General features: G+C 35.3%; 1 protein-coding gene across 5 annotated transcripts in view; it reads right to left on the bottom strand.

Annotated features, from left to right (window-relative positions):
* LOC150109825 (uncharacterized) overlaps nt 1-14,950 on the bottom strand; it is a 441,768-nt gene that overhangs the window by 254,194 nt on the left and 172,624 nt on the right. For all 5 annotated transcript variants that reach the window (XM_090414208.1, XM_090414244.1, XM_090414315.1 and 2 more), the window contains exons 7-8: nt 6,847-7,016; nt 1,030-1,147 (exon numbers count right to left, since the gene is read on the bottom strand). In XM_090414208.1, coding sequence (XP_090270334.1) covers nt 1,030-1,147; nt 6,847-7,016 — 288 coding nt within the window. The remainder of the gene's footprint in view (nt 1-1,029; nt 1,148-6,846; nt 7,017-14,950) is intronic.

The following is a 14,950-nucleotide window of genomic DNA, read 5'->3' as shown; positions in this document are numbered from 1 at the left end:
ATATAAAGTCTTAAAATCCTATCTGTATTTACTGGAAATTCTGCTTCCTTCATAAAAAAAAAAATCAATAGATTTTAAAAATAAACTTTCAGGATTATTATCCTTACAACCCACAGATCTTCTAGTAAGTTTTGATGTAATCTCACTCTTACAAATATTCCTCTGACAGATACAACTGAATTACTTCATAATGACTTTCATTCTGATATTGTAAAATTATTTAACTTTGTCATTAATTCAGGATTTGTTTCACTCAAACAAATCTGGTTAAGCAAGCCATGTATTATCTACAAAACACAGGATTTGGTGGAGCATAACTTAAAGTGTTACACAAAGGTTATTTTTTTCTGGAATGACTCTACAAGTAAAGCTATGAAGCACACATTCACAACCCAAACCTGAACAAAAACGATTGTCTAAAACTTTCTCAATTTGGAGAAGTCATACTGATTATTACTCATCATTCATGTTTTCCTTAATTTGTAATTAATTTTGGATATTTATCAATGCAGATGGACTGTTTTTCACATGCTTTCAATTGAACTGTTGTTCTCTTTTTTGTTTTCCTATAATTATATCAATAATTGCTATGAAACTTAGCTAAAGACGTTTAAATTAAACATGAATGATTCCGGTAATATTTTATGATGATTTGTATGTATTTTATAATATTTCAAAAAAATAATAAAAAAATATCTGAAACTATATAACATGTGATTAATCAAAATCTGATATATTTTGAATAATGTTGCAATGAAAGAATCTCATGGTGATGCTCTGTCTTTAAAACAGAAAGATGCACAGCAAGAATTAATTAGCTGGTTTCATTGTTCCTCTTGAATTCACTACTTGTGAGTAGTGAATGTTGCTCACAAATCAATAATTAAATGTGAGCATTATAAAATGAATTGTGAATGACAGGATAAACACGAGTTAAAATATAAATAACATTCTTTAAAAACTTATGTAAATCAGAAATTCAACACTGAATTTTGTAAAAATCAATGAATCTATAAAGATTATAATTACCTTATGCTCAGCATTTTGTCTTGACCAACGAACTTCAAAATTTTCATAGCGTCCTCCACGCCAATAATCTCTAGCCTCTCGTTCCCCATTATCATAAGTCTCTGGAGTTTCATCATACCTAACAAAAACAGATCACACTGAACAATGAATTATACAAAGTTATGAATTAGTCTGTCAAATCAATAATATGTCTGTCTTATTAAAATTAATCATTGACATCAAATTCCCAATATTATATCCTGTGCACCCTTCAAAGGTGCACAGGATATGATAAAATTTTCATATTATCCTCTGCTTACTACCAGAAAGTTTTTTGCACTTGGTTATAATTACAAATTGCAAATTACATTCTTGTTCAATTCTTTACCCAGTGTAAGCAAACTTTGTGCATGACATACCTTCATGTGCAAACTTTCTTTGCATACAGGTAAAAGGTTCAACAAGAACATAATTTCTTGTCAAATATAATTTAATGATAGAACCAGATGCAAAGTTTACATTATTACTGACTTCCTAATGACAATTTTCCTATTAATCAGCATCTCAACTACTTTCCTACTAATCAGCATCTCAACTACTTTCCTACTAATCAGCATTGTCAAATTTTATATTTATATCTTCTTTGAGACATTTTACTACATCAATCAATAAGATCTTGTTCTTTATCTTCCCATGGTTTATTTTCTTGCTCTCCTGGCATCAAATATCTGTTTTGCTTAAGTTTCTCTCACACTGTTTAGGTAATCATATCATCATACTTCTAACAGCTCTGCTCACACATTCGTAGATGCTAACAATGACAAGTACCTTCCTAATATCTTTTTTAGTATGACCTTGCCAATGATCTATGGTTTCCATTCTCTAATAAACTGTTTTATTTCTATATCAATTTTCAGAATCATGTTAAAAACTGGTTTGAACACTTATGTAGCACTTTAAGGAAGTTACAATGTAGACTAATATTAACTAAAATAAATTTTTAACACTTTTAGTCCTAGACCTTCTGTAAGTATATATACATAGTGTTGTATATTTACATAGATAGGACTCAAAGTGTTAATCAATATTTCAGCAGTCAAATTGCCATCACCAGGAAACAAAAAATAAGATACGTGCATGCAGGCACTACACTAATAATAAAGATGAAGCATGTCAACTGAGAGGAGGCCTAAGGGCCCTTAGCAGATTAGATGGCATTATTTAGGACTTTACCACTAGACTATACTATAAGCAGCACCTTTAGTACTTTACCACAGACTATATGCAGTGAATTTAGTACATTGAAGAATTTTATTCTCAAGTGTGATCTGACTGGATATATTGCAGTCCAGAAACACATTGGCAAAACTGACAGATTTCTAAGATCTTGAACTTCAGTATAGATTGGTAAGAATACTTTTATGATCAGTACAGTTAACACTGTCAAACTCCATGCCAATATTAACCATCATCGCCTTCACATGCAGACCAAACAAAAGGTAGTCTAATGGAATAATACCGAACTCCCAAGGTAGAGAATTATACAAGTCCATGTAGGACTTGTAAGGAGAGGTAACTGTTCCTACCAAAGCAAACAGGGCAGGTTCATTAGCTTTGGCATAAAAACTTTGAATTGGTGATGTGCAAAATGCTTAAATAGCCATTTACAAGTCTTGACAAATTATGCAAAATTCCACTCACCAATCAGAAATACATATCTATACTTGAAGTAGAAAAAGCCATCAAAAGCCTCAAATATGGAAAGGCAGCAGTAGATGATATCAAACAGAAATGCTTAAGTGTGGAGGTATAAAAGTCTTTCAGTGGCTGCATTGCATAGTTCAAAAGGCGTGGACAGAGGGATGAATTCCAGATGATGGGAGTATAGTCTTCATATTACCACCATACAAAAAGAGAAATAAAACTGAATGTGAGAATTAAGAATGTGAGGTATTTCTCTGCTGAGTATTCCCAGTAAGATTTATGCAAGTATACTTTAGAAATAATTGAGAAGGATTCTGGAAGAGAAGATTGGTGAAGAACAAATTGGATTCAGCATAAATAGAGACTATCAGGATCAGATTTTCACTTTATGACAAATAGCTGGGCAAATATCAGAATGGGGAATTGGACAATAAGACTTATTTGTGCCTAATGGTCCCACAGAAGGTGCTACTGAGGTAGAATTGGAGGAATTTTTTTATGCTTTAGAGAAAGCAGCTGACACAATGAAAAAGGAAAAGTTGGTACTTGTTGGGAATCTAAATAGTAGTGGAAATGATTGTCAGACATATAAAAATATTTTTCGGAAAATTTGAAGAAAAGAGCAAAGCTAATAATAATGGCAAATACCTGTTGGATTTCTGCTCAGGACATGGACTGGTTATTACTAATACCATGTTCCAACATAAAAATGTGCACAAATTCACATGGAGAGAAGATGCAACGAATAAGAAAAGTCTCATTGACTGTTATTGTTGATAGTAATGTTTTCTCACAGATGCAGGACACCAGAGTGTACATAGGATTTGAAATTGGAAGTGATTACTATTTAGTCTTGAGCAGGATAAAATTGAATCTCATATCAAAAAGAATAACATGTAAGAAAGTTTTAAAGTAAATGGAAGTTGAGCAGCTCTCAGATGTAAACCGTAGAGTAAAATACACAAACATTATTCAAGAAAAGAAAGAGTTTGAAAAAGGAACCAAACCTTGGAAATTCAATGTCAAATCCTGAAGAAAACATTCATTGATTCAGCAAGAGAGGCATGTGGTGAGGTTTGTGTGCAAAAATAGAAAAATCAGAACTCCACGGTGTACACAGGAATTAAAGCGGCACGATGGAAAAGAAGAAAGCATATCAAAAGTTCCTGGCAAATAAGCCAGCTTGTGCTCTTAGAAAATACAGAGACAAATGTAAGAAACACCGCATAAAAACTAGCTAAACAAAAGTCACAGTAAGACGTTGGTAAGAACATAGAAAATAAACATCAAGAAGGTGGGAAGATATTTTGGAGGTTGTTGAAAAAGCTCAGAAATGGAGGAAAGAATGCTAGAGATGATAAAGTTCATTTCAAAACTGGAGAAAAAGATATCCTTGATGTATGGAATAATTACCTCGAAAAATAACTAAATAAAACAAGCAGTGACAGCATAGTGGTAAAAATCACACAACAGGCATGCAATAAGGAATACATAACCATGCTTGAAGCAGAAGAAGCCATCAATAGCGTGAAATGTGGAGAGGAGGCAGCAGGAATAGATGATATTCGACCAGAAATGCTCAAGTATGGAGGTATAAAAGTCTTGCAATGAATGCATAGTTCTGAAGGCCTAGAACCGAAGGACAAAATTCCAGATGATAGGAGTTGAGCTTTCATAGTACCCATATTCTCTACTGAGTGTTCCTGGTAAGATTTATGCAAGTATACTTGAGAAAGATTGTGGAAGGGAGGCTTGAAGAACAAGCTGGATTCCAAATAGACTATAAGGATCAGATTTTCACTTTACGACGAATAGTTGACAAGGTGAAAAAAAAAGCTATTCAAAATGTTACAGTTGTATGGTGTCAATGGGGATTTATATATCTAGAAATACTTAGTCTTTATATGAGTTGTAAGTCAGCAGTTAGAATTGAAGGACGTACAGGAAGATGTTTAATGTTAAATCTGGTGTCAGACAAGAATGTACAATATCCCCTCTGTTATTCATTATTTATATCAGTCATCGCCAAAGTGGTCAATATAACATTGTTAGGGGTCGATAGAAAAATTGAAGACATCATTGTATGGTTAATATTTAATTCGGTTAACTTGGATTACCTCCATCCTGAATGACAACGCAATTAAGAGTGAATCGTGGGAACAGTGACATGAATAAGACCTGTAAGATGGAGTAAGGTCATGAAAATAGTTACGGAGGCCAATCAAGTAGGCCAAAATGATGTATTTACCAATAAACGGATGTTGGTGGTTCCCACCCGGCCGGCGCGAGATTGCAACACATGCGCGGTTGCTTATTTACTTATACTTACACGTATTCGAACCCAGTCTTATTTTTGCGCATCGACATACAAGTAAGCGTTAATGTTCTAAAATTCATCAACATACATATTAGGTAATATTAAAATTACGTAATAGTAAAATAGAGGGGGTCGATAAAAAGTCAAGAAACACTTGAAAGGGTCGACGGTCAAAGAAGTTTGGCGACCCCTGATTTATATGGATCACATTATGAAGGAAATGGTATTGAATCTGATATCATAATTGGAGATGTTAATTTCAGCTCTCTACTTTATGCAGATGATGTTATACTTTTAAATAAATCCAGTGCACATCTGCAAGATTCCCAGACTAAACTGAATAACTGTTGTAATAGATATGGTATGAAGGTCAGCAATAAAAAGATAAAGATGATGAAAATAGGTAGAATAGTTGAAAATGTCAACTGCATTGTGAATGGATAACCTATAGAACAAGTAAAACATTTCAGCAACTTAAGCATCAGTTTTCATGACAATGGTGAATTAAATATGATAATACACAACAGAATCAAGAGAAAGCAGCTGATACAAAGGAAAAGTTGGTCCTCATCATCATCAAGCTGGTATGGTGGGAAGTCAAATGAATAAATTTATATGGAATAAGATAGAAATCAGTCAAAACAACAAATTATCTGTATACAAGAGTTTTCAAACCAATTTTAACTTATGAATCTGAGAGTTGGGTTAGAAATAAAACCCTTGACCAAGGACTAGAGTGACCACAGATATGAGAGTCCTGAGAAAGATTAGGTTAATGAATAGATGGCATCAATGGCAATATCATATTAGGAAAGAACTTGACATTGTTGGCATCCAGGAATGTATTAGCAGAGCTAATCTCAGGCAGTATGATCAATTGAATGGAAAAGGAAAGATTAGCAAAACAAGTGTTCTCTGCCAGGTTTGCAGGAAACAGACTCAGAGGAAGACCAAGATATAGGTGGATTGATACAGTAAAAAGTGCCTTATAAGATAGAAATATAAGATCTCATAATGTTGAGGTCTTGACAAGCAATAGACTGATTTGGAGGAAAATTGTAGATAGGAAGTTAGTAATGCTGTAAGTTTTTCACGCAGTACGATTGTATCCTGTACACCCCTTGAGGGTACATTTCAGGAATTTGATGATGATGATGACATGGACCAATTTTTCCTTTGTGTCAGCTGCTTTCTCTAAAGCCTCAAAAAATTCCTCCACTTCTTAGTAGACCCTTCTGTTTGACCATAGGCACAAATACTTCTCATAGTCCAGTTCCCCATTCTGATATTTACCCACATCACTCTACTTGATATTGACTACCATTCAAGAAGTTTAGCCACGTATTTTGTGTACAGTTACTCCTTCTTTCCCTGATTGTTATTTCCTGAATTTATTGCTCAGAAAGATCTCACCAGTTTTTGTCTTTTTTGTTTCAGTCACCCCTATTATGTCAATCTGGTACTTATCTAATTCCTTAGCTAGCTCCATTTCTTTGCCATTCAGGCTTCTTATGTTGATAGTACCGATCTTGAACTCTGAGATGTTGAACACTGTTTACCCTGGTTCCCTGGCAAAAACAATGGGGGTATTATACAATTTGTTCGGCTAAATCCCAAATTGCCAGCACATCCTTGTTCATCCATTTCTACAATAATATAATACATCAATAATGGGTGCATCCAAAATGCCGATATACATGTTATGAAACCAAAAATAATGATATATTAAAATTAGAGAAACAACTGTAAAAAGATCCATAATTGAATTATGATTATTTTTACAATAGTACAATTTCAAACAAGAAATTTCACATTACCTGAAGTAACTATATGCATCACCAGGACGCTTATAAGGTGTCCTTCCATAAAATTCATTTTCCTTGTCATAATCCATGGTCATTCTGTCATTTTCATCAATACTGAGATTGAGCCGTTTCTCTTCAAAATCTGGTTCTTGTTCTTTTCTTCTGTTGGCTTTCTTCATTAACTAAATCAGTAATAATCATATAAAAATACAGATAATACTAATAGCTAAATGTTATGCAAAAAATGTTACAACACATACAATAACTAAGAAATTAGTAAAATTTATATAGTGGTATCTCGCTAATTCGAACCATCCAGTAATCCGAACTGCAGTTTGAAAGAAAAAAAGTTTTATTTATTATATATTATTTTGTGCACTGTTATTTTTATTTAATAATTATTATTTTAACTATTATTATTTATTTTATTATCATTACAGTATAGTATTTTTTTTTCATACTGTCGATTCTACGGTTATAATGTAAGCCTATTTTGATTTATTATGTGTTCACATTTGCTTGGAAAGCCATAGAACCTGAAGCAATTTGAGCATCATGAAAAAACTGTGGCCTTCTAGAATTTACCAAGATAACTATGGTGATACACAAAAAGAGGAAATTCAAAACGTGCATAATTTGGTTAAAAATATAAATCCAGATATTGAAATTTCACAAAAATATGTTACGGAATGGATTACAGGTAGAACTGAAAGTGCATTCAAAATCGAATCAGATGCTGAAATTATAAATATGACGCTACAGAATGAATTAGAAGACGATGATGATGATAAAGAACTCGAAGAAAAAAAAAGTAAAACATGAAGAGGCAGTTGACAGTTTTACAATGTCTATAGAATGGGCGAAGCAGATATGCCATTCCACAAAATTTTATTGCTAATGCAGCTCCGAGAAGAATCGTTCGAAAAAAGTTTAGCTTCCGAGAAGCAAAAGAAAATCAGTGACTTTTTTACAAAGAAATTTAAAAAAAAAACTATTTTTTTGTGTTATTTTGTGGAACTTTTTTTGTGTTGTGTACAAGAAAGTGAGTTTTTTTTATTAAGTTATGTACTGAACTCTGCAATTTTATTAAATCAGAATCCTCAACAATACAGTATATATAAACTTAATTTTTTATTAAAATAATCTTTTGTATTGCAGTTTTATATTTCAGTACAGTAGCTTTTTCATATCAGTTACTTCATTTATTTACAGAATTAAATTGATATACCATTAGAATCTTATTATTTTTGTCTTAAACACTAGTTATAGTCTCTTGGGGGGAAATTCACTAATACGAACAAGCACGGTTTTTATTAGTTCGGATTAGCGAGATACCACTGTATTGTTAAAGACATTCTTCCATTGCAAAATACTATCTTCATTATCAAATTATTGATATATACCCTCTACGAGTGTTCAGCATACTATGTTGGTACTGCATGAAAAATTCACTTCATTATTAACTTCCAGACAGACTAATCTGTCAATATTGTCAGATTTTGAATTTCGGTCTTCTAAGGCAATTCTTATTGCATCAGTCCAACTAGATCTTTTTTTTTTCTCAAGTCAGTCACCTCCCCCAACCATTATGCTGGGGACAACAATTAATTTGCTTACCTTTAACTCCCCCTTTCTGTTTAAGTGGGGATTTAACCATTTAATATCAGCTAAGAAGCTCTATTTATACATTCTTGAATGACAATGCCTGCTGGCTGGAAAGATACCGATTTGAATTACATCTACAACATAAAGAACTAAGAACATTTATAAGTTACAAACTGAGGGATGCTTAATCTGTCACATACAGAGATAGCAGGGATTTTTCTCTTGGTAACTTGGATTTTTCCACCTACAGGCAAGCAAAGTGGCTCTGTGAATATTTACATCTATAGACATAACAAACTTGCCCTTAGGAAGATGTAGGATAACAGGGTAAAGGTGAGCCAAACATATTAAAAAATCTATAAACCTTTAACCAGTGAATGAAACTCATTCTTGGATAGAAGATGTGTGTGAGATTAAAAAAATACTGAAATCAGCTTGCAAGAGCCACACTTGAACATGTAAGTGAAGCTCTAACTTTTAGCCTACATGTACAAGAAGAGCATGCCACAAACAGTTTAGTTTTCTAATGCACTGCTAGCAGAGCACATGTACTGCAAGGTATCAAAAGATTAACTATTGTGGCAGCGGCAAGTATAAAATAGCAAAAACATGTGCAAAATAATATCTGTGTGTTCAATGTATGGAGCAGCTTACCAGACAAATAAAGAAATGTGAAATTATTTGCATTCGGAAATTTTTGGTTCAACGTACTTCTGCAAGCAAATATTTGGAAACATGAATATTAACAATAAATCAAGAAAAACTGTCTCTGAATGAAGCAAGTCAGTTCAGTAGGTTTGAAAATGAAAATCACAGCATACTTGACTGATGCTGAGAGACTCAGTCAAGAAATTCAGCAGCAAAAGTTACATTAATTCCTAATTGGATGCAGTACATTTTTTTCCATATTAATAAATAATATTGAAAGTATATTTTTTAATTAAACACTGTGCCACTCTATTCCCCTTTATAAAAAATTCCTCCCTCCTTCTCTCAGTGCAAGCTGGGAGGAGGAGGAGGGAGGAGTTTCCCATACTTTTGTTTTCTTTAATTAGATCAAAAACTAACTCTTTACAGCTCTTATCTCAAAAAAGGTTGCCAACATCTGGCATAAATGAAGGTGGATGACAGCAGTGGCTGTAGCTGCAATTGGGGTTTTTCCCAAACATAGGCGGTCTGGTTTCTGGATGACAGTAAGTGATGATGAAGGTCATTAATATTGGTGTTTTGCTATGGATGTTATTCATCAAATGGATGTGGAGGTGAGGGGTTTTGAATATGTGTTGATTTATGACATGATTTGTATGTGGTGGGGGCTGTCTTTTTTTGATGGAAATGGATTTTGAGGGAGATTTGTTTGGATGCAATTGTCATCACTGGCAACGTTTATATGTTTCATTCTTAGTTTACTGATGATTAGATGGAAGAAAAGAAAAGAGTGGGGACATGTAGTAAGGAGATATACCCGTTGATGCATTGGACATGTTACTGGCAGGTTCAATCTTTGTGTAGTATCTGAGGGCTGACCAGTGGAACCACCAGCATTAATATGCATTTTTACTGATGAAGTCTCAAAATGGAGGATGTTTTGTGTGTCTGTTGGGAATGTCCTTGAAAAGTGTCACTCATATTACATGAAGACCAAATGCGACATTCACCACTTCAGACATCCAATAAACACGTCATTATCCATCCAGTGGGTCGGCATTTACTCCAACTACAAAAATATCCTTTTGCAGCAGGAATACTTGCTGGGTCTTAGAAACAAGCACCTGTTTTGCTAACCTTTCCTCTTCCATTCTGTTGAAGTGACCATACCACTTTAGATTAGCTCTAACCACACATCCTTAAATGCTAGCAATAACAAGTTTCTTTTGATCCTTATTTTTAATATGATTTTGTCAGGAACTTTCTTTCCTAATGTGATCAATGTAGACCAGGCCTTGTCTACATTCATGTGAACGTTCAGCAGTGGTTCAACATTTCAGCTTTTGAATAGTTTTTCTACCCCAAGTATTAAAATACTTCTGACTGCATTCCTCTTGAATATTTCTACCATTCTCTGGTCAATGTTTGTTTCATTTAACCATCTTTCAAAATAATTAATCAAAGCAACTAGAATATCTTTAGTTTCAGATTGCATCACTTTTATTCTTTGATTCCTTTATCTTCATTCTTACCAGTTTTCCGATGTTTTTTATTTAGCTAGTTTTACACATACCTTTGCTATATTACATATTTCTCTTTATTGTCTTAGAGTATGTCAACTAACTTGCTAGAAACTTCCAATATACAATCTTTTCTTCCGAGTGTGTGCCACTGATACTCCAAGGGTTGGTTCTTCTTTTCAAACTCTTTCATTTTTTATTATTATTATTACGGGCACCTCCAGGGAGTCGACAGACTCATCGAGGGAGGCCCTAACATCATGTCAAGAACAACTGTTCAACATTCACACAGTATCTATCATACCTCGCCTTGAACGCATTCACAGTCATGGCACCCACAACAGATTCTGGCAGCTTATTCCACTCATTCACCACTCTCCAAGTCAAAAACCTAGCTCTAAAACCCTTGCTAACCACATTCTTGCCCAGCTTCCATGTATTGCTCCTAGTTCTCCCACCACCAGCCCTATTCTCAAAAATATCTTCTGAATTAATCTTATAGAAACCCTTCAGTAATTTGAATGTCTCAATCATATCACCCCTTTTCTGCCTATCAACCAATTTCTGCAACCCACAAATCTTCAACCCGTTCTCATAAGATTCATTCCATAGACCTGCTATCATCTTGGTCACTCGTCTCTGGATCTTCCCCACCTCCTTCCAATGAAGAAGAAACCCTGGCGCCCATATCTGGGCGAAGCAGTCTAGATGGGGTCTTATCAAGGTTCGATACAGAGGAACAATAACTTGTTTGTCTCTGCTTGTTAAAGTATTTTTCAGCAACCAAGTGATTTGATGAGCTGATTTAGCCACTTTTGCAATGTGCCCCCTAAATTTCAACTCCCTATCCACCAACACTCACAAATCCCTGGCCTCATCAATCTCCTGGAGTACGGTTCCACCAATGTGATATACTGCTGCTAATCTTTTCACCCCAAAATGCATAACCTTACACTTTGCCACATTAAATTGACATCCATTTTCCTTAGCCTAGTTCTCCAAACTATCCAAATCATCTTGCAAAATTTTGACATCCTGTGCACTCGCTATTGCTCTATCCAACTTTGCATCATCAGCAAACAAGTGAACACTTCCTCTCAGATCCTTTCCTATATCGTTAATGAACAAATTAAACAGCAGTAGTCCAAGAACAGATCCTTGTGGCCCACCACTAGTCACAGGCCGTCTTTTGGACTCTACTCCTGAATAAACCACTCTCTGATATCTCTCCATCAACCACCCTTCCTATCTATCTCACCAACCCTATATCCATCCCCATATGCTGCAGTTTACTGATTAGAATTCCATGTGGTATCCTGTCAAAGGCTTTAGCAAGGTCCAGTAGAATCACTGTAAACCCATTACCCTTATCCAGTTCAGCCGTCACTGTGTTATAAAACGTGAGCAAGTTACTGAGGCATGATCTACCCTTCACAAAGCCATGTTGTCCCCCTTACCGTATCCCATTTTCATCTATCAAATCCTGTATTTTTCTCTTGACTAATTTCTCCAAGACCTTGACAACGATTCCTGATATGCTAATCGGTCGGTAATTTACAACAGCAGTCTTGGAACCTCCTTTATGCAGTGGAACTATTTTCCCCTTTTTCCACTCCCTCAGGAATAACTCAGACCAGAGACTCAAATTAAACAAAATAGTCAAGGGCACAGACAATTCTTTAGCCGCTTCACGTACAACACGAGCTGGTATACAATCCAATCCCACAGATGTATTGACATTGAGGTTTTGTAATAGACTATTCACCTCCACTTCATTCACCACAATTCCCTTATAATCCATTGGTTCACTCATTCCTGCAATGTCACCACCTGGATGATATACTCTTGCAAAGTGCTCGCTCAGTAATTCAACTATATCAACTGATTCGGTTACCTCCCTACCATCGGCATTCTTTAAAATCATTCTGCCATATACATTTTTTCTTTTACTTGCAACATATTGAAAAACTGTTTGGGATTCCCTTTAGCCTGCATGGCTTATGTTCTCTCATAATTCGTTTTAGCTTTTCTTACCACACTCGTTACCCTTCTGGCCTGCACTTTATACCGTTCATGTGCCTGCTGGTCACCTTTCTCCTTAAATTCTCTCCATAGTTGTTTCTTTTTATGCAGCTCAAGCTTAATGGCGTTATTCATCCATTTAACTACTACCTTATTTATTACTCGGACTCTAGGTATATAGTCAGCCATTGCCTCATGGAAACACTTCTTAACTGCCTCCCATGCACTATCAACATCTAGCCCTTGCAGTTTTACATGCAATGGCACTGAACCAATCAAACTCCTAAGCTTGTCATACTTACCAGCTGAGTAATTCCATATGTACCCTGTCTTAATTGCAAATTCCACTCCTTTAGCCACCTCCCAAGTCAAGACCCTATGATCACACTCACCAAATGGTGGCAACGTGGTCATATTCGTTACAGCCAAATTCTCAGATGCAATTACAAGGTCAAGCACTCTCTGACCCCTAGTATTTTCTATTACATGCTGTCGCAGATAGTTATCCCTTAATAACCGCATAAAATCCAATTCCTTCCTCCCATGTGTCCTCTCCTCCTTCCAGTCAATGTTAACATAATTGAAATCACCCATAATAATTACCCTCCTTCCACTCATTTCTTCTATTTGCTTATGCATACTATCTCCACCATCTATTCCATCACGTGGTCTATACCAGAACCCAACTGTATATTTTGTTCTGCTAGTTTAAATCTCATATCAAATAACCTCAAATTTTCTCTTTTCTCTATCCTGCAGTTCCACTTCTATTCTCCTTGGCTGTAGCTCATCAGCTATCACCAATAGCACTCTTCCTCCCCCCCCCCCCTTTTATTCTCCATCACTCCTGAACACACCATACCCCTCGCATTAAATCCACAAGCTATATCATCTTCTGTCAGCCATGTTTCACTAGTGCCAATAACCTGTGGCCTGGAAGTGCCAACCTAGGCCAAAAATTCTTCCTTCTTGTTCCTAATACTTCTGGCATTAGTATACATGAATTGCAGAAGCCCATTTGTCCCATCCCTATTTTGATGCTTTATACTAACTATCCCATTCTTATTTGTTGTCTTTTGTACTGGCTCGGGCATATTACACACATTCATACACTCAGCTGTCTCCTTAAAGTCTGCATATCTACTTCCCCCTCCCCTTAATAACTCTAGTTTCCCTGATTCTGCACATCCACTACATTCAGCACCTTTTCAAGTCTCCGTACACCAAATCCATTCAAATGTAAACCATCCATCTTATATAAATCCTTTCGCCCATCGAACTCACTCCACACATCCACATATTCCACACCACTCCTCCTGCATAATTCGCTCATAACGTCATTAGCAATTATAGTCCTCCATCTATACTCTTCACTGTCATACCGTGGCAACAGACTCACCATCCTAACTCTCTCACTCTTCTCTTTTGCTACCTCAAGGCATTCCTTCAAATCCTCTCTCATAGTCATTTTGTCTCCTTTCAAATCATTTGTACTGCTACTACTATTAATTCTTTCACCCGCTGCTTTTGCATTCTAATTGACTCACTTACATCCTTAACATTTGCACCAGGTTGGTATGATTTTGTTAAGCTCTCAAATATCACACCTCTTACTAAAGAATCTCCGTACAACACTCGCTCTTTCATTTTGTTTACACTCACTATCATACTCTTATTTTTCCTATCAAACTTTTGCCGTTTATTAGTCGGTACGCTCGGTAAACATTTTTGCTAACGCTTCAACTGCTGATTGCCCTGTGTATCGCTCTGCGTAACTGTGCGATCTCACTCATTGCATCAGTCTCATCATTTTTATTTTCCATTAATTCATTCATTCGTTCTGTATGTTTACTTTCGTTCTCACTTTCAACACCACTCTCACAGCTATCAGGTACTACCTCGCAAATATCACTATTTTCTACATTCTCACTTTCAACAATGATATGAAGTCTCCCGACCTGAAACATTATTTAAATCCTCACATTCCTTACACTTTCTACACACATTCACTCCACTATCGTTGTTTAACCAGACTCCAACCGTTCTCCTCAATGCATACATTTTGCAAGCAGTACACTGAATCAAATCCTTTAAATTAAAATTTTTAGACAAAGATAGCAACCTGGATGCCATTTTTGTCTAAAATTATATGTGCACAAATAATCATATCTATCAATTTCCTAATTAAAATACTCAGAAAAAACACAAATCACACAGACACACTAAGATATGAAAAGTAAATAATACTATGTAAGATTCAAGCAAATTTACCAATTATTACTCAAAATAATACTTATCTGTTCAGGAGCTCTCTACAAACA

This window comes from Typopeltis vanoorti, chromosome 1 (assembly GCF_054136105.1).
Source record: "Typopeltis vanoorti isolate ZY-2024b chromosome 1, IOZ_Tvanoo_1.0, whole genome shotgun sequence".
NCBI classification, from domain to species: Eukaryota; Metazoa; Arthropoda; class Arachnida; order Uropygi; family Thelyphonidae; genus Typopeltis; species Typopeltis vanoorti.
This window is presented reverse-complemented; position numbering and strand designations above follow the sequence as displayed.